Source organism: Bufo bufo, chromosome 3 (genome assembly GCF_905171765.1).
Source record: "Bufo bufo chromosome 3, aBufBuf1.1, whole genome shotgun sequence".
In the NCBI taxonomy this organism is placed as follows: Eukaryota; Metazoa; Chordata; class Amphibia; order Anura; family Bufonidae; genus Bufo; species Bufo bufo.
This window is the reverse complement of record NC_053391.1, coordinates 556434605-556453611: the sequence shown is the minus strand read 5'-3', so window position 1 is coordinate 556453611 and position 19007 is coordinate 556434605. Positions and strand designations below refer to the sequence as shown.

The 19007-nt window shown below is 46.7% G+C and overlaps 1 protein-coding gene across 7 annotated transcripts in view; it reads left to right on the top strand.

Moving 5' to 3' along the window:
• Nucleotides 1-19007, top strand: part of ADCY6 (adenylate cyclase 6) — a 216143-nt gene that overhangs the window by 44110 nt on the left and 153026 nt on the right. For 4 of the 7 annotated variants that reach the window (XM_040425512.1, XM_040425506.1, XM_040425510.1 and 1 more), the window contains exons 2-3: nucleotides 10637-10798; nucleotides 11023-11878. In XM_040425512.1, the coding sequence (XP_040281446.1) occupies nucleotides 11027-11878 (852 nt within the window). In that variant the 5' untranslated portion in view covers nucleotides 10637-10798; nucleotides 11023-11026. Of the gene's footprint in view, nucleotides 1-10636; nucleotides 10799-11022; nucleotides 11879-19007 lie in introns of those variants that run through there. The other 3 variants (XM_040425511.1, XM_040425507.1, XM_040425513.1) reach the window with 3 other exon arrangements.

Genomic DNA, 19007 nt, shown 5'->3' with positions numbered 1-19007 from the left:
GAGCGCTTCAGACTCCTGCTTATAGAAGTCAGCGAGAGTCCCAGCGCTGGACACGCCAACAGGAGACCTCTATAACAGACAGACCTGCCACCCGTAGACCTCTGTCACCTGTCAGCTTTCCTATGAATCCATCAAGGATGATTCATTGCAGCATGTTCCATCAGACGCTGAACTAGACATATTGTGTGCTATAAGGATTTCTTCTGTAATGTGGCGCCACATGGTGCTACAAGGACTGCATGTGGCCATTTACAGCCTCCAGGACATACAGTCCCTCTGCCAAGTGCATGAAGTCTTCGCTGTAAAACTGTATAATCCAATAATCACAGCGGTGGTGGCAATTTTGTGGCATGAGATAGGGCAATGGGTCATGGAAGACGAACTCCCCTTTATAGCAAGATGAAGCATAACACAAAATGACAGCCTCTAGATCAGGGATCAGCAACCTCCGGCACTCCAGTTGTTATGAAACTACAACTCCCAGTATCGTCCTTTCACTTCTTTAGGAGTTACAAGAACAGCTGAGCAAGTGTGCATGCTGGGTGTTGTAGTTTCACAGCAGCTGGAGTGCCGAAGGTTGCTGCACCCTAGATCTACAGGCGAGCCTGGTGGTTATCACTGCGTGATGTCATCATCCAGATCCACAACATGTGACTGTGGCGGTGCGAGCACCTGGCACCAGAGGTATGTGCCCGGGTCCTTCGCTTGTGCCCTTGGCACCAGCATGCACCACCATCCATTGTGCCTGTGTCCTGCTCCGCCAGTGCCTCAGGTATCTTCAGTGCCTACCAACAGCCCCGGTGGCACCAACATACCCACCTGAGAGCTCATCTACAATGATGTAACTTTGGTGGGCAACAATGGCCACGTGATGGATGGCAAACCCCAGTGACCAGCACAGAAACAGCAGCAAAAATGTAAGATTGTCCCAAGATCAACACCATTTACCTATCCATACTTGACCCAGAGAACACTAGAGCATGGTAACCAAGGTGGGACCCCCAGGGATCATGTACTTGTGGGGGACATGTCTGTTTTAGTAACGAATTGCATTTCCCATGCAATAACAATTCTGCGGAATCAATTCTTGTGACTCTATATTGTACCATTCCTCTATTATTCCTACTAGAACTTATGAACAAATTGCTAGTAGTCTGCAATAAAGGTCCAGCGGGGGGGCTTACCAGTTGACAGCACTGATTGAATAATATCAGGCTGTGCAGTGACACCCCCATCTGGACCTTCACTGCAAACTGCTATCAAGTCATTCATAACTAATAGCAGAAATAAGAGGAATGGTGCAACATAAAGTAATAAGAATAGATGCTCCAGGATTGTTATTACATGGGGGGTGCAAGTAGTTTCCAAAACAGACAAATCCGGAGGGGTGAGGGGTCCTCTTTAACGACAGGTGATAAATATCGATCTTAGGACAAACCCTTTGAGCCTCATAAAATCACCAACAGTGACCTCAGCGGTGCCGACCCCCTCGGCGCAATAGTGACCTCAGCGGTGCCGATTCCATTAGCGCAACAGTGACCTCAGCGGTGCCGACCCCCTCAGGACAACAGTGACCTCAGCGGTGCCGACCCCCTCAGGACAACAGTGACCTCAGCGGTGCCGACCCCCTCAGGACAACAGTGACCTCAGCGGTGCCGACCCCCTCAGGACAACAGTGACCTCAGCGGTGCCGACCCTCTCAGGACAACAGTGACCTCAGCGGTGCCGACCCTCTCAGGACAACAGTGACCTCAGCGGTGCCGACCCTCTCAGGACAACAGTGACCTCAGCGGTGCCGACCCTCTCAGGACAACAGTGACCTCAGCGGTGCCGACCCCCTCAGGACAACAGTGACCTCAGCGGTGCCGACCCCCTCAGGACAACAGTGACCTCAGCGGTGCCGACCCCCTCAGGACAACAGTGACCTCAGCGGTGCCGACCCCCTCAGGACAACAGTGACCTCAGCGGTGCCGACCCCCTCAGGACAACAGTGACCTCAGCGGTGCCGACCCCCTCAGGACAACAGTGACCTCAGCGGTGCCGACCCCCTCAGGACAACAGTGACCTCAGCGGTGCCGACCCCCTCAGGACAACAGTGACCTCAGCGGTGCCGACCCCCTCAGGACAACAGTGACCTCAGCGGTGCCGACCCCCTCAGGACAACAGTGACCTCAGCGGTGCCGACCCCCTCAGGACAACAGTGACCTCAGCGGTGCCGACCCCCTCAGGACAACAGTGACCTCAGCGGTGCCGACCCCCTCAGGACAACAGTGACCTCAGCGGTGCCGACCCCCTCAGGACAACAGTGACCTCAGCGGTGCCGACCCCCTCAGGACAACAGTGACCTCAGCGGTGCCGACCCCCTCAGGACAACAGTGACCTCAGCGGTGCCGACCCCCTCAGGACAACAGTGACCTCAGCGGTGCCGACCCCCTCAGGACAACAGTGACCTCAGCGGTGCCGACCCCCTCAGGACAACAGTGACCTCAGCGGTGCCGACCCCCTCAGGACAACAGTGACCTCAGCGGTGCCGACCCCCTCAGGACAACAGTGACCTCAGCGGTGCCGACCCCCTCAGGACAACAGTGACCTCAGCGGTGCCGACCCCCTCAGGACAACAGTGACCTCAGCGGTGCCGACCCCCTCAGGACAACAGTGCTAGTAATGGTTTCCCTGCATAAATAGCTACCCCTTAGTGTTATGCCTTCGTATTAACTATTTGAATTACTGTAACTTTCGTACTCCTCTTCAGCTGAAAATACTCCTCAAAAATGGTAAGAGGAGTATTTTTACTCTTCCAGAAAAAATGTAGCGCGACCTCTGATCCCATCCTCTTTGTCTAATCAGAAATATGACAATCGTTAGTAGTCCAAATGCTGCAACACTCACAATAACGAGCAAATAAAAATATTTAGTGATTATTATTTTGTGTAATCGACCATTAGGCTAGTTTCAGATGTGTGTGCCCTGCAGGAAGAGTAAATTCCGGTAGTGAACTCATGTGACACGGGTGGACCGTATTATCCACGGGTGGACCGTATTATCCACGGGTGGACCGTATTATCCACGAGTGGATCACGAGGTGAACCACAGCTACATGTCAAACAGTTGGATGGGGAGGTCGCTGGTGACAGATTTCCTTTTTTTTTTTTTTTATATTGGACATGGGGGTCATTTATGAAACAGAAATACTTCTGGTGCAGATTGCGGCGCAAAGGTCCTTTGTACCGCAATCTGCGACTTTTCCCCGCTCACGCCAGGTGTGAAAAAGTGGACGTGGTGTGGGCGGACAAGGGTAGGCTAGAAAGCTGTCTTATATTTAGAAGTGGCGGTGGATCCGCCGAAGTTATGAAGAGGCCCGCGACTCTGTGTAACTGCGGTGCAGGGCTTAATTAAGACCGGCGTCTGAAACGCTGATGTTAATAAATGTGCTCCTATATTTCTAGAGACCATGCCTAGGTAGCTGTAGTACTAGGGGCATGGTAGTTGGTACAAATGTATTTGCAAGATGTTCTTTTTGAGGATCGCTGCTCATGCTGAAGCAGATCCCTGGCTCGGTGCATCAGCGCTGATTCCCACCACTCCTCCTCTGCACTAACGCCATTGTACACATTCCTATCTTGTTTGTTTGTGCCCTTATCTCGGAAAGGTTGAGTTTAGTGCCCATGGTGGACAAGGCTTGTGACAGCTGTCTCTATGGCAACGGCACATGATGTCACCGGCATGACGACTGAGCCTGTACTTGTTCCCAGGCAGAACTGTGTGTGTATGGGTGTGTGGGAGGGGAAAACAAAGACAAGCGGAGTGATCAACAGGCTGGAGCCCCAGCATTACTGAGAACATCTATTACATGCACTAGTAATAAATCCACCATCAAGCCATGTTTTCTTACATGCAGCAGAATTCTACTTTGTGAAACGCAGCTTTGTTTTGGCTCGTGAAAGCATCGTTCACCTTGTTGAAAGCATCCTTCTCATTGTAAAGTGTAAGGGAGCCTGTCAGCATGAAAACGCTGCGCAATCTACAGGCAGGAGGAGCTGAGCAGATTGTATATGGTTTTATGGGAAAGGTTCAGTATAACGTCCTTTTATTCATCTAAATCTCTGCTCTTTTTATGCTTAGGAGTCATGTGGGTGGATAGCCTTCCTTTTATGCTTAATTATGCAGAATTAGCTGTCAATCACAGAGGGGAACCTCCCACATGACTCCTAAAAATAAAAAGAGCAAAGACTTAAAGGGGTTTTTGGTCCTTTTTATATAAATGGCCTAGCCTCAGGATAAGTAATCAATTTCTGATCAGTGGAGCACCGCGCTCCCCCACCGATCAGCTGTTCCTGGGTATCTCAGCACAGGGACTCTACAGCTCCATTCATTGTGTAGTGGATGGAGCTGGTTACTGCAGCGCAGCTGCCCCTGATGTCAGTGTCTGAAGTTACCAGCTCCATCCCTGCGCTGAGATACTCAGGAACAGCTGATCAGTGGGGGAGCAGGGTTCTCCACTGATCAGATATTGATCGCCTGCTCTAAGGTTAGGCCATCCAGATAGAAGGACTGGAAAACCCCTTTAAAGAGAACCTCTCGCCATGAAATGCAATGCAACCTGCAGGTATCATGTGGAAAAGTTTCAGTAAAACTATTGGCAGAAGCTAGACATGTACTGGTACAAAAAAAAAAAAATGCTCGGGGCCTCAGAGATCAGAGGGCCCCCTGCTGGTCCCAAGTGGTTGGCTAAAAAAAAAAGTTTAAAAGGGGATATATACCACCTGTGCAGCTGGTTCTGCTATACAGGGGGGGCCTGTAGTGGAAGTGCCCAGGCTGCACTGCTAAACTGAGAGTAGATCTTAGCTGGTGGATGGGGGCAGAGGTGGAGCATAGCAGTGCAATTTGGGCAGAGCTACATGATATGAGGTGGAGCTTAGCAGTGCAATTGGGGTGGGGCTGAATGGTATGATGAGGCGGAGCTTAGCGGTGCAATTGGGGCGGGGCTAATGGTATGATGGGGTGGGGCTTAGCAGTGTAGTTTGGGCGGAGGTGAATGGTATGATGAGGTGGAGCATAGCAGTGCAATTTGGGCAGAGCTACATGATATGAGGTGGAGCTTAGCAATGCAATTGGGGTGGGGCTGAATGGTATGATGAGGCGGAGCTTAGCGGTGCAATTGGGGCGGGGCTGAATGGTATGATGGGGTGGGGCTTAGCAGTGTAGTTTGGGCGGAGGTGAATGGTATGATGAGGTGGAGCATAGCAGTGCAATTTGGGCAGAGCTACATGATATGAGGTGGAGCTTAGCAATGCAATTGGGGTGGGGCTGAATGGTATGATGAGGCGGAGCTTAGCGGTGCAATTGGGGCGGGGCTAATGGTATGATGGGGTGGGGCTTAGCAGTGTAGTTTGGGCGGAGGTGAATGGTATGATGAGGTGGAGCATAGCAGTGCAATTTGGGCAGAGCTACATGATATGAGGTGGAGCTTAGCAATGCAATTGGGGTGGGGCTGAATGGTATGATGAGGCGGAGCTTAGCGGTGCAATTGGGGCGGGGCTGAATGGTATGATGGGGTGGGGCTTAGCAGTGTAGTTTGGGCGGAGGTGAATGGTATGATGAGGTGGAGCATAGCAGTGCAATTTGGGCAGAGCTACATGATATGAGGTGGAGCTTAGCAATGCAATTGGGGTGGGGCTGAATGGTATGATGGGGTGAGGCTTAGCTGTGCAATTTGGGCAGAGCTGAATTGTATGATGAGGCGGAGCTCAGCAGTGCAGTTGGGGCGGAGCTGAATGGTGCAATGGGGTGGAGCATAGTGGTGCAGTGGTGGATGGGCCCAGATATAACTTTGCTTTGGGTTCCAGAAATGCCAATTCGGCCACTAGCTGTCGGAGTACATGTATATGTATTTCTGTATACTTTTGTCCTGTATAATATCAGCTGGCTGGAGGCGGTTGTCCACATTACCATCCCCGTGCCTCCTGTTTTCATTTTAATGAACTGTGTCTAATTTGGAGGTCTGTATTTTAATAGCCTGGCCTTTTTGTGTACTCTGTGCTGGAGAATGTGTTATTTATATGGCCTCAGGGGGTTGACTTTTCCTCTAATAAATCCTGTGCCGGCTATTAAATAGACATAAACGTAAAGTCCTTGTGCGGGAGCACAGCATTTAGTTTTCCTGCCTCCTAAATAAGGTGCGTTCGGTGGACATTCAGTGTATTGGGACAGGACCTTCCGTATCTGATGCATATAATGGTCCTCCATTTCTCTAAAGTTGGTCTTCGTGATCCCAGGCTGATTTCTGTTTCCAGATACTAGGCTTTATAACTTGGTAGACTTTCTTGAAACACAAAGTGGTATGGCATTTATCTAGAACGCTTTATCCGGTGTCTGAACTTGTGGTGACTCATTCAGAAGTAACAATCTCTCTGCCATCACACCCCGAGCTATCGCTGGATGGTGAGTGAAGTTCTATTTTGTAACTGTGTGTTGTAGAATAGAAATGAAGTGTGCCAGTGCTCTGTTCACACTCGTGTGGCTTTTCCATCAGGTTTTCACTGCTGTTTGATCCCCATTAGGCCTCATGCACACGACTGTATTTGTTTTGCAGTCAGCAAATCACAGATCCACAAAACTTAGATACCAGCCAAGTGCATGCCACCATTTTATTTTTTACACCTATAGAAATGTCCTCTCCGTGTCCACAAAACGGACAAGACTAGAGCATGTTCTATCTTTTTAGCAGGGCCGCGGAATGGACATACAGATGCGGAACGCACTCGGTCTGCTCTCCGCAGGTTTTGCAGCCTTATTGGAATGAATGGGTCCACATCCGATCTGCAAAAAAAATGTGGATCTGATGCGGTCCGAAAATACAGTCGTGTGCATGAGGCCTAATACTGGAATACATTCAGGACCTATGAGCACGCCCACACTCTAGGATGAGTCCTCTCAATGTATTCCAGAGGTGGTTGGTGGCAGAACAGGAGTTAATATGGACATATAAATTAGTGATGTGGAGTCAGCGGTGTCAGTACTATTTATGTAGTACTGCTTTTCGTCATGCTTAGAGGAGGTGACAGACTCCCTTTAAATGGAGGGTGGCCCAGCTATCATCTGATTGCCGCAGGTTTGACAGACTGGTGGAGTAAAACTACTATAGTAGTGCTATTTTATATAGTACAAGTATATTAATCTTTGTGGTGTTTCTAAGCAAAACTGGATATGGTTGACATATGGACTGCTTGGTCTCTTCTGATTCATCAGAAGTGGTTCAGGAGAATGGGGATATAGTGCAGTTCCTGCAAAGCTGAAGGAGCCAATGTGCTGTACATAGTGTGGCACCCAATCTCATCTTTATTGGTCCAATCATTGGGATACCCTGTTATAATGCCATTAATGTCTGTTGTGTTGAACGGCTTTCGGTGGTGGATCGTGGCTGATAACGCGCCCACAAATGTGCACTGGAAGATTGGTCTATACGAAAGGTACCCATAAACTTTGGTCTAAAGTTGATCAAAATGGACGATTTCAACGAAAAACCTTTGTGGGTTAAAATTTAACAAGAAACCATTTATCGTCTGAAAAGAAGTCGGATGCGTTTAATATTTTCTTCCAATAGTTGGACAAAAGATATATTATTCAAAGAAAGGTTGTTTGTGAATGAAAGATCTTTCTTTGAAGGAACGTTCCCGGAAAGATCTTTCCTCCATCACCTGGTTTCATTGAGCGTGTATCGGCAGTCTAAACAACTGTAACAGCCAATGTGGACTAAAATGTGTATGGCCGTGTCTGCGAGAGGAACGTTCACCTGATGATTGTTCAACTGCTGTTCAACCATCAACCAACTTCTATCCAATGTGTATGGCAAGTGTTTAACCAAGTGCCAGCAGTCTGAAACAGAAGATTTATACTTACCTGCTCCAAACCGCTCCTGTTCTCCACTCTGCCTCCACTGGCTCCATCTTCCAGTCCCTTTACCGTATACATCCGACTTAGCATGGGCATGGTAGAATGCACTGCTCCAGCTTCAGTGGTGACATGGAGCGAGCAGTGCATGTGCCCATGCTCATGCAGCACTAGACGAAAACAGTGCAGATACGGGAAATTGGAGGCAACATGGAGGACCAGAGTGGCGTGGATCAGGTAAGTGTGAATCTTCTGTTTGAAGGGGCAGACTGCGGGCACTTGCTTAAAAATGTTAACTACCGGAAATCTCTTTTAGGAGGAGACTGGGGAAAATCATCTGTCAGACACCTCCTGGTGCTGCCCCTGTTGAACGAAGGATAGGCCAGAACCTGTCTGTTGCTTATTTTTCTACTGTCCTACTGTGCCCCTAAATGTTAGATTTTCAGACCCTTTCAAAGGTGTAGAGATTTGCTGAAAAAACTGGATGTGTATGAGCTGCTTAGGTTAGAATCACATCTGTGGCTGGTTTTCCATTTTTGTGGTCTAGGAACAGAAAAACTGGAAAAAGGCCCAAAGCCCTGGATACATGATATGATGGACACCAACATTGCCTGACAGGGCCCAGTAACTGGATTTGTTCTATGTTGCTTGTCATTTTGCCAAACACCATGTTTTATCTAGATTTTTTTGCCGGAATCTGTAATGTAGGCCCCTCCTCCTCAAATATGAACCCAACTTATTACTTATCAATTGTCCAATTCAGCATAGGCGCGTTAGCAGCAGTGGGCAGTGCTCACAATTCACCGCTCATGGTTGCAAATCCAGATGTGGATGATGGGCTATTATCAGTAAATGGTGAGCGCTACCTGCTGCCCCTTACGTCCATTGGATAACGTCTCAAAGTACTGACCATTTTAGGGGTAGCCAGTAGTCTGCTACACGTGTGTTCATTATTCTGTCAAATAATGGCGGCTGTTTATTGATAAGGCTACTTTCACACTAGCGGCAGGCTGTTCCGGCGGGTGAACAGCCTGCCGGATCCGTGCTGCCGCTAGCGCACGCGTGCTGCCGGAGGCCCGCTCTGGCCCCACTGACTATAATGGGGACAGGCCGGAGTTCTGGCGGCAGCATGGCAAACATGCCGAGAGATGGCCAGAATAAAACTACATGTCGTAGTTTTGGGCTAGGTCTACACGACGACATAAGTCGCGCGATACATAGGGCACAACTACACTGCAACAATTTTTATAATGGTAGTCTATGGTGTCGCACTGCAACATGCGACTGCGGCAGTCGCAGAAAAAACATCTTGAATGGGTTTTTTGCGACTGTTGTGTTGCAGTCGCAGTGCGACACCATAGGCTACCATTATAAAAATTGTCGCGCAACAAATGTCGTTGTGTAGACCTAGCCTTAGGCTACTTTCACACTAGCGGCAGGCTTCTCCTTCTTTCGTAGTTTTATTCCGGCCGCTTCTCTCTGCATGTATGCCGTGCTGCCGCCAGAACTCCGGCCCGCCCCCATTACAGTTAATAAGGCTGGAGCGGACCTCCGGCGGCACACGTGCACTAGCGGCAGCACGGATCCAGCAGGCTGTTCACCCGCCGGAACAGCCTGCCGGAGAAGGCTGCCGCTAGTGTGAAAGTAGCCTTATCGATAAACAGCCGCCATTATTTGACAGAATAATGAACACACGTGGCTGAGGACACACGTGTAGCAGACTACTGGCTACCCCTAAAATGGTCAATACTTTGAGACGTTATCCAATAGACGTTAGGGGCAGCAGGTAGTGCTCACAATTTACTGATAATAGCCCATCATCCACATCTGGATTTGCAACCATGAGCGGTGAATTGAGAGCAGTGCCCACTGCTGCTAACGCGCCTATGCTGAATTGGACAATTGATAAGTAATAAGTTGGGTTCATATTTGAGGAGGAGGGGCCTACATTACAGATTCCGGCAAAAAATCCGCTCCAGCCTCATTGACTGTAATGTGGGCGGGCCAGAGTTCTGGCGGCAGCACGGCAAACATGCAGAGAGGCGGCCGGAATAAAACTACGAAAGAAGGAGAAGCCTGCCGCTAGTGTGAAAGTAGCCTAAGGCTAGGTCTACACGACGACATTTGTTGCGCGACAATTTTTAAAATGGTAGTCTATGGTGTCGCACTGCGACTGCAACACAACAGTCGCAAAAAACCCATTAAAGATGTTTTTTTCTGCGACTGCCGCAGTCGCATGTTGCAGTGCGACACCATAGACTACCATTTTAAAAATTGTCGCGCAACAAATGTCGTCGTGTAGACCTAGCCTTAGGATACTTTCACACTAGCGGCAGGCTTCTCCTTCTTTCATAGTTTTATTCCGGCCGCCTCTCTGCATGTTTGTCGTGCTGCCGCCAGAACTCCGGCCCGCCCCCATTACAGTCAATGAGGCTGCTACACGTGTGTTCATTATTCTGTCAAATAATGGCACGACTTTATGTCGTCGTGTAGACCTAGCCTAAAACTACGACATGTAGTTTTATTCTGGCCACCTCTCGGCATGTTTGCCGTGCTGCCGCCAGAACTCCGGCCCGTCCCCATTATAGTCAGTGGGGCCGGAGCGGGCCTCCGGCGGCGCGCGCGCGCTAGCGGCAGCACGGATCCGGCAGGCTGTTCACCCGCCGGAACAGCCTGCCGGAGAAGGCTGCCGCTAGTGTGACAGTAGACCAAGCCACATCTAATGCTATGCTATGTTGATTTGCAGGTGCCCAATTGAAGTCTCTCCCGATCTTCCTCCCAATGCCATCGAATTAGCAAGCTCAGAAGCAGAGGTCCTTCCCCACCTCTCCACCCGACGGAATAAATGCCGTGTATCACCTACCCAGCCAGGAGCTTCTGGGAAGCTGCCACATCTCACTCAGGAGAGGTAAGTACAAAGTGCATATTCCTTAATATTAAAGATAACCGTGCTTACTGGAACCACTTTTCCATGTTTCACATGCAGCATCGGGCTACAGGGGTTAAATCCCCTTTTAGCCAATTATGTACAGAAATGAGTGTTTTCACGGCCTGTACTCAATGATGACAGTCTCTCTTGAAACGTTAGTGTTGATTGTATCTGCCCCTGAATATTTTTTATCTTACCTGCAGCAGAATGTCGTGGTTTAGTGGCATCTTGGTCCCCAAAGTGGATGAACGTAAAACAGCATGGGGGGAGCGCAATGGGAAGAAAGGCAAGCGCAAAAACACATCTTTGTGTGGCCCCCGTTACATGAGCTGCCTACAGGACCCTGAGATGGAGCGCAACAGCCGCAAGAACGTAGGCCTCCGCTGCACGTGGCAAGAGGACCATTACGGAAAAAAAGGGACAGGGGGTGACCTGGGACTAAAATCTGTGGCCCTTGGCTTTGAGGACGGAGAGACCAAAGGCTCAAAAATGGGCTCAACTGAAGTTGGCATGGATGAGGGTGAGCACCATCTAACCCCTAGAGAGTGTTGGGCAAGGTTTCTTCAAGTGTTCCAATCAAAGAAGTTTCAGTCTGCCAAACTGGAGCGTTTGTACCAACGCTATTTCTTCCAGATGAACCAGAGCAGTCTGACTATGTTAATGGGTGCACTGGTGCTGGTGTGTCTTGTCATGCTTATTTTTCATTGCACGCATGGTGAGCCTCAGGTACTTTATGTTTCAGTACTTGCCGTTGCTATGGCCCTCTTTCTGTCACTCATGGTGGTCTGCAACCGTAATGGCTTTCACCAAGACTATATGTGGATTGTCAGTTATTTAGTTATTGCCGTCCTGTTTGCAGTGCAAATTCTTGGGGTTCTTATGGTCAGCCCACGTAGTGCATCTGAAGGGATCTGGTGGAGTGTTTTCTTCATCTACATCATTTACACCCTGCTTCCTGTGCGCATGAGAGCAGCAGTGTTGAGTGGGGTGGTCCTGTCTTCTCTGCATCTCATCATATCTTGGTGGCTTAACAAGAATGATGACTTTCTCTGGAAACAGGTAAGAGAACCTTTATGTCCTAAATAATGTCTAGCAGTTTTTTTTAGCATTCATGGCTGTGAGTATACTTTCAAATTGCTTTTTGCAGTGTTTGCCATTTTATCTGGGAAATCTTCCAGCGCATATATGTCAAATGTCACTCCACCCCCCACCCAAACACACAAAATAGTGACCTTTTAGCCTCTGTCGGGCTGGTTTATGCAGTCTGCTTTCCAGTGATGAATACCTTTTTGGCGTGTTTTTTGTTCTATTTTAACCTGGAAACCTATGGGTAGTAGATACTGCTGTATGATGGTCAACATCACATCACAGACCCATAAGAACAGTTGACTGACAGTTCCTGTTTTCGGAGCAAATTTGGTCTGAATCTTGGCTTTTAACATAATAGGGAGCACAGAAAATGCACACAAAATTACAAGAAATAACTTTCTCCCAATCCTGTCCTGGCTGTAAGACAAATGGCTGGAGTAAGGAGCCTCCCTGCTGTACCCTGCCTGCAGATGGGCAAAAAGACTGTCAAACCCTGCCCCTGTTGCAAATCCCCGCCCCTTAGCCAAGCACCAGCTGAAGATGGAAGAGATCAGCAATGGAAATGAACCCCTGTGATTTCGCCAAGACTGTCAGTCTGCAGCATTTTCTGCATGATCCAGGCATAGACAGTAGTGGGGGCAATTATATATATTTAGCATTGCAATCATTTCATGACTGGCATCTCATCCACGAATCTAATAAAAAAGAAAATAGGGTTTTGTTTTGGAGCAAATTGCAATAAATTAATTAAAAAGTGCATTTTGGACTGTCGTAAAGTCAAAAAATGTATCTAAGGGGCTGTTGACACAGCATTTTCTACTGTGGAATTTTTGAGCGGACGGCCGTGCAGAAATCCCGCCAGAGGCTGCGTCCTGTCTGCCTCCCATTCTTTTCCATGGGAGGCACACCACAGCTGCACGGCAAAGTCATTGGGCCAGATTTATCATTACTCTGACAGCTCACTCTACTTTCACATATGGCTAAAGTCAGTTTTAGCCAAGTCAGATTTATGATCGGCCCTTTAAGACTGTAATAAATGTGGTTTGACGGTAGCAGTTTATCCGTCAGTAAGCAGCTTTACAAAAGTCGCACGTCTTTACAAAAAAGTCGCATGTTCTATTAAAAAGTCACATAAGATAAGCATGGTCCTCACTGGAGTGAAATTGCGCATTTTTTTGCGACTTTTTTGCGACTTTTTAAATAGTCGCAATAGTAAATCTGTCTAAAGATTCATTTACATAAGAAAACACGCCCACTTTCAGAAAACCTGCGAGCATAGTGCAGAGCAGAAAAAAGTCGCAAATTTTTGCGCAGTTTTAGCGATTGCGCAAAAATCTGCGACTTTTTCACTCCATTATTCTGACTTGAGCTAATGATAAATCTGGCCCATTGGCTTTAAACCACCGCTCTGCGATCTTCAGCGCCGCCTCCTGTTGTAAAGAATGGGAGGCAGAAAGGAAGAGGGCGCCGGCGGGATTTCAGCCAACTTTTCACAGAAAAAAAAAATGCTGTGTATACGGCCCCTACGTTTTAGGCCACACCCCTCCTGCCAAACCAACTTTTGACAAATATAGTGTTAATGGGACTATGGAAGTTTTTCCACCAAAATTTTTGCAAAAACTGTGACATTTTTTGTAGCTCAGTTCTTGCCATTGATTTGATGCCAACGCAATAATAACCTTTTATAACAAGAGTGAAATAGAAAAGCTAGCGCAGTTAATGGAGTGCACGTTTTGCTGTGGATTTTACATTAATTGTTGGTTTTTAAGATGTTAATATTAAGATTTATAAAGATGTCTTTGCCAGTCTTTGTCATGCTTGGAAAGATTTTTTTTAAATATCTTTTAATAAAGCCTCCAATGCTATTTTAAGAAATCCAATAACATTGTAAGAAGCCTTGAAGCATGAGAATCAACATCACCAACAGAATTCAGTGGTTGAACTTTAGAAAGAGATTGCAATCATCTGACAGATGTTTTCTAGAACAGCGACTGTACGGTTTAGCTTAATTTGTGGGGGAAGGGAGACTGCCGTGCACCCTGGATCTGCTAATCTCAGGGGAAACAGATGAGGCTGATAAAAGCAAATGTGCCCGGTTCATAACTTTAGGTAAATGTCACAGATTTCTCTGTACTGAATAAACATGTAGTAGAGCGGTTGTTTGTAGAAAGGTAGGGGTGATAGCTGTTGTTTATCTCTTGTGCTCCCAAATTTAGAGCTGGAGCTTTTAAAGAGGACCTGTCACCTCTCCTGACATTCCTGTTTTAATAGCTTCATGCATTCCCCATGTAATAACCATTCTGAAGCATCTATTCTTATGTCTGTATGCTGTGCCATTCCTTTATTATTTCTACTAGAAGTTATGAATGAATTGCTAGCAGTCTGCAGTAAGGGTACAGAGGGGAGGTAACAAGTTGGGGGTGTGTCCCTGCACAGTCTGACAATGGCAGCACTGATTGGATAGAGTGAGACTGTGCAGGGACACCCTTCCCCCACCCCCAACTTGTTACCTCCCCTCTGTACCCTTACTGCAGACTGCTAGCAATTCATTCATAACTTCTAGTAGAAATAATAAAGGAATGGCACAACATAGAGCTATAAGAATAGATGTTCCAGAATTGTTATTACATGGAGAATGCATGAAGCTATTAAAATAGGCATGTCAGGAGTGGTGAAAGGTCCGCTTTAAAACTTTAACCGTACAAAATATGCATAAATTGGCCCCTTATGAGCCACTACTCCCCCTCCCTTGCCTCATACACTGGTCAGTCACCCTCAAGACACATACCTGAGGAGTCGGGTTATCTGATCAGTGAGGGGTCAGGCTACATACTGCCCACTGAAGTCTTTAAAAAGAGAGGGAGGGGGATCAATGGCATGCTGAAAGGGAACAGAGGCAGGGATTCTAGTACATGTTCTGTCTTGCCCCGTGCTGGATTCACAGCTACACTGCTCAGGACTGCAGTATAATATTCTCCATGCTGCTTCTGTTTATGAGGGTATACTATAGAGAGATCAGGGAGTGGGATCTCCTCTTCTCTGTATGTGCATTCTATGGGAAGACCTCACAGCAGCTAGTCTCCACCCACTATCTCATAGAAAACGGACAACGGTCTCTTTCACACAAGCATATTTACAATCCATATATGGCGCATATTTTGTGTACCGGAATCTGCTCCTAATGTTTATATAGGGCTGGTTACATGGGCGTATAATTACCATCAGTATTTGCAATACGCAGCATGTCTTAGTCTTCTGCATATTTGCTACACACATTATAGTCTATGGGAATGCATTAAAAATGGAGAAAGGAAGGATTATGTATGTAATATGATGTGCAAGGAATGTGCATCGGGATGAATTACTGAAGCAACACTGATGACAATCTGAATGGTATATCTTCTGGAATGCGTATGAGTCTGAATTCGGACGGATTTCTATATGTTCGTTTGAAAGAAGCCAATTAGAGATGGAGCTTGCAGAAGGAAAACTGATGATAAATGCAGAATACAAGTCATTTAATGACCAATTTGTGTTAGTCCTCATATACACATGCGACAAATTATTCTGAAAAGCCACTTGAAATGACGGGTGCCCTTTAAAAAATTGCAGCTGTCTGACGTACGGTAGTTCTAATAGCCCCTGGTACTCAACATCTCCTTGCAAGAATTCTTCAAGATTCTCTGTCTGACAGCTTGTATACATGTCTGGTTTGATACACACATGTTCTCAGACGCAGAACCTGCTGTGCCGTATGTAGCAGGAACTGTTGCAGATTGTCACAGTGTAGCCATATTGGCTCCTGTCTTGAACATTCACTTTTGATGTTGGAAAGAAGGGGCTGCTCATTGTCTGCGGTGGTGAGGAGTGTGTGAGTTTTTTTTTTTTTAAATAACTGTAAGGACTCTTTGGACACTTTAAGCATTTCTCCTGGTGTGTATGCTGAATGCAAACCCCAAACATAGTGTGAAAAAAGCCTAAGGGTCCATTCACACATCTGCAAAAAGGGTCCGCATCCGTTCCGCAATTTTGCAGAATGGTTGCGGATCCATTATTTTTTAATGGGGCTGCAAAAGATGCGGACAGCACACAGTGTGCTGTCCGGAATCTGCATCTCCTTTCCGCGGCCCCTCACTCAGTCTGGTACCAATCCACTTGGCCCCAGTATAGCACCCCTCTAATTCTTGGCCCACAGAAAGGTGCTCTTATAATTTATTCTCCGTACCATGGCACCCATGTAGTTCATAGTCTTTAACATGGGACCCCTTTAATTCTTGGACCCCAATGTGGCACATCTCTAATTATTGATACCCAGCATGGCACCCATCTAAACCTTGGTCCCCACCATGACAACCCTCTACTTACTTATTCCCAGCACTTCCCCCTTAAAATTCTTGGTCCCCAGCATGGTATCTCTCTCATTCTTGGTCCCCAACATGGCTTCCCTATGATTCTTGCTCCCCTCCTATAACTTCCCTCCAGTCATTTCTATGGGACTGCCGAAAATAGACTATAAGCCCCATAGAGGTGAATGGAGTGGTGGCTGCGCTTGCACAGTGCGCTTCTCATTTATTTCAGAGGGACTTGTGAAAATAGCCGAGCACTCAGCTATTTTAGGCAGCCCCATAGATATTAATGGAGGATGGTCACGCATGCGTGGTGCGCCCTCCGGCACTTTGCAGGCTCTGTTCTAAGTAAGGTGGGACCTGCACCTATCAGACTTTGGGGGCCTAGCTTAGTGATATGCCCCTAATGTCCACAACGAGCCAGCCCCTTTAAGTACATATACAGTGGGGGAAATAATTATTTGACCCCTCACTGATTTTGTAAGTTTGTCCAATGACAAAGAAATGAAAAGTCTCAGAACAGTATCATTTCAATGGTAGGTTTATTGTAACAGTGGCAGATAGCACATCAAAAGGAAAATCGAAAAAATAACTTTAAATAAAAGATAGCAACTGATTTGCATTTCATTGAGTGAAATAAGTATTTGAACCCTCTAACAAAAAAAGACTTAATACTTGGTGGAAAAACCCTTGTTTGCAAGCACAGAGGTCAAACGTTTCTTGTAATTGATGACCAAGTTTGCGCACATTTTAGGAGGAATGTTGGTCCACTCCTCTTTGCAGATCATCTCTAAATCCCTAAGGTTTCGAGGCTGTCTCTGTGCAACTCTGAGCTTGAGCTCCCTCCATAGGTTTTCGATTGGATTAAGGTCCGGAGACTGACTAGGCCACTCCATGACCTTAATGTGCTTCTTCTTGAGCCACTCCTTTGTTGCCTTTGCTGTATGTTTTGGGTCATTGTCGTGCTGGAACACCCATCCACGACCCATTTTCAGTTTCCTGGCAGAGGGAAGGAGGTTGTCGCTCAGGATTTCACGATACATGGCTCCGTCCATTTTCCCGTTTATGCGAATAAGTTGTCCTGTGCCCTTAGCAGAAAAACACCCCCAAAGCAAAATGTTTCCACCCCCATGCTTGATGGTGGGGACGGTGTTTTGGGGGTCATAGGCAGCATTTTTCTTCCTCCAAACACAGCGAGTTGAGTTAATGCCAAAGAGCTCTATTTTGGTCTAATCAGACCACAGCACCTTCTCCCAGTCACTCTCTGAATCATTCAGGTGTTCATTGGCAAACTTCAGACGGGCCTGCACATGTGCCTTCCTGAGCAGGGGGACCTTGCGAGCCCTGCAGGATTTTAATCCATTGCGGTGTAATGTGTTTCCAATGGTTTTCTTGGTGACTGTGGTCCCTGCTAATTTGAGATCATTAACTAACTCCTCCCGTGTAGTTCTAGGATGCTTTTTCACCTTTCTCAGAACCATTGACACCCCACGAGGTGAGATCTTGCGTGGAGCCCCAGAGCGAGGTCGATTGATGGTCATTTTGTGCTCCTTCCATTTTCGAACAATCGCACCAACAGTTGTCACCTTCTCTCCCAGCTTCTTGCTAATGGTTTTGTAGCCCATTCCAGCCTTGTGCAGGTCTACAATTTTGTCTCTGACATCCTTGGACAGCTCTTTGGTCTTTCCCATGTTGGAGAGTTTGGAGTCTGCTTGATTGATTGATTCTGTGGACAGGTGTCTTTTATACAGGTGACTAGTTAAGACAGGTGTCCTTAATGAGGGTGACTAATTGAGTAGAAGTGTCTAACCACTCTGTGGGAGCCAGAACTCTTAATGGTTGGTAGGGGTTCAAATACTTATTTCACTCAATGAAATGCAAATCAGTTGCTATCTTTTATTTAAAGTTTTTTTTTCGATTTTCCTTTTGATGTGCTATCTGCCACTGTTACAATAAACCTACCATTGAAATGATACTGTTCTGAGACTTTTCATTTCTTTGTCATTGGACAAACTTACAAAATCAGTGAGGGGTCAAATAATTATTTCCCCCACTGTATGTTAAGTACAATTATAGTAGGTTTTGAGGACCTGAACCATTATTTAGCCTGCATATCTTGGATGACAAGGCTTAGATGCTACAACACAATACCTGTTCTCTAATACCCAGACAGGATAATATTTGCTGATTTATTAAACCCTTTATGCTTGCACAGTTCTGCAATGTACATAACAGGTGGGGCTGATCTATCATTTCCTTATTGGAACCGGTGCTTCCTGCCCAGGGTACCTTGCCACAGCAGCAATGTCACTAGGATAAACTAGCTGTCAGCGGTTTGGATATTAGTTAAAAGGTACCCAGAAAAAAATACTAACAAATAAAAAATCCTGGGTGCTTTCCTTCTGTACCACAGTAGAAAAGAGTAGAACGGCTCCTGGGACTTTGTTTAGGGAAGCTTATGGCTTGGAAAAAGAAATTCCATTTTCTAAGTGCTTACAGTGGTTTGCAAAAGTATTCACCCCCCTTGCCTTTTTTCGGATTTTGTTGCCTCACAACCTGGAATTAACATGGATTGTTTGAGGATTTGTATCATTTAATGTACAGAACATGCCCACAACTTTGAAGATGTTTAATTTTTATTTATTGTGAAGCAAACAACAAATAGGACAAAATAACAGAAAAAGTCAATGTGCATAACTATTAACCCCCCTAAAGTCAATACTTTGTAGAGCCACCCTTTGCGGCAATCACAG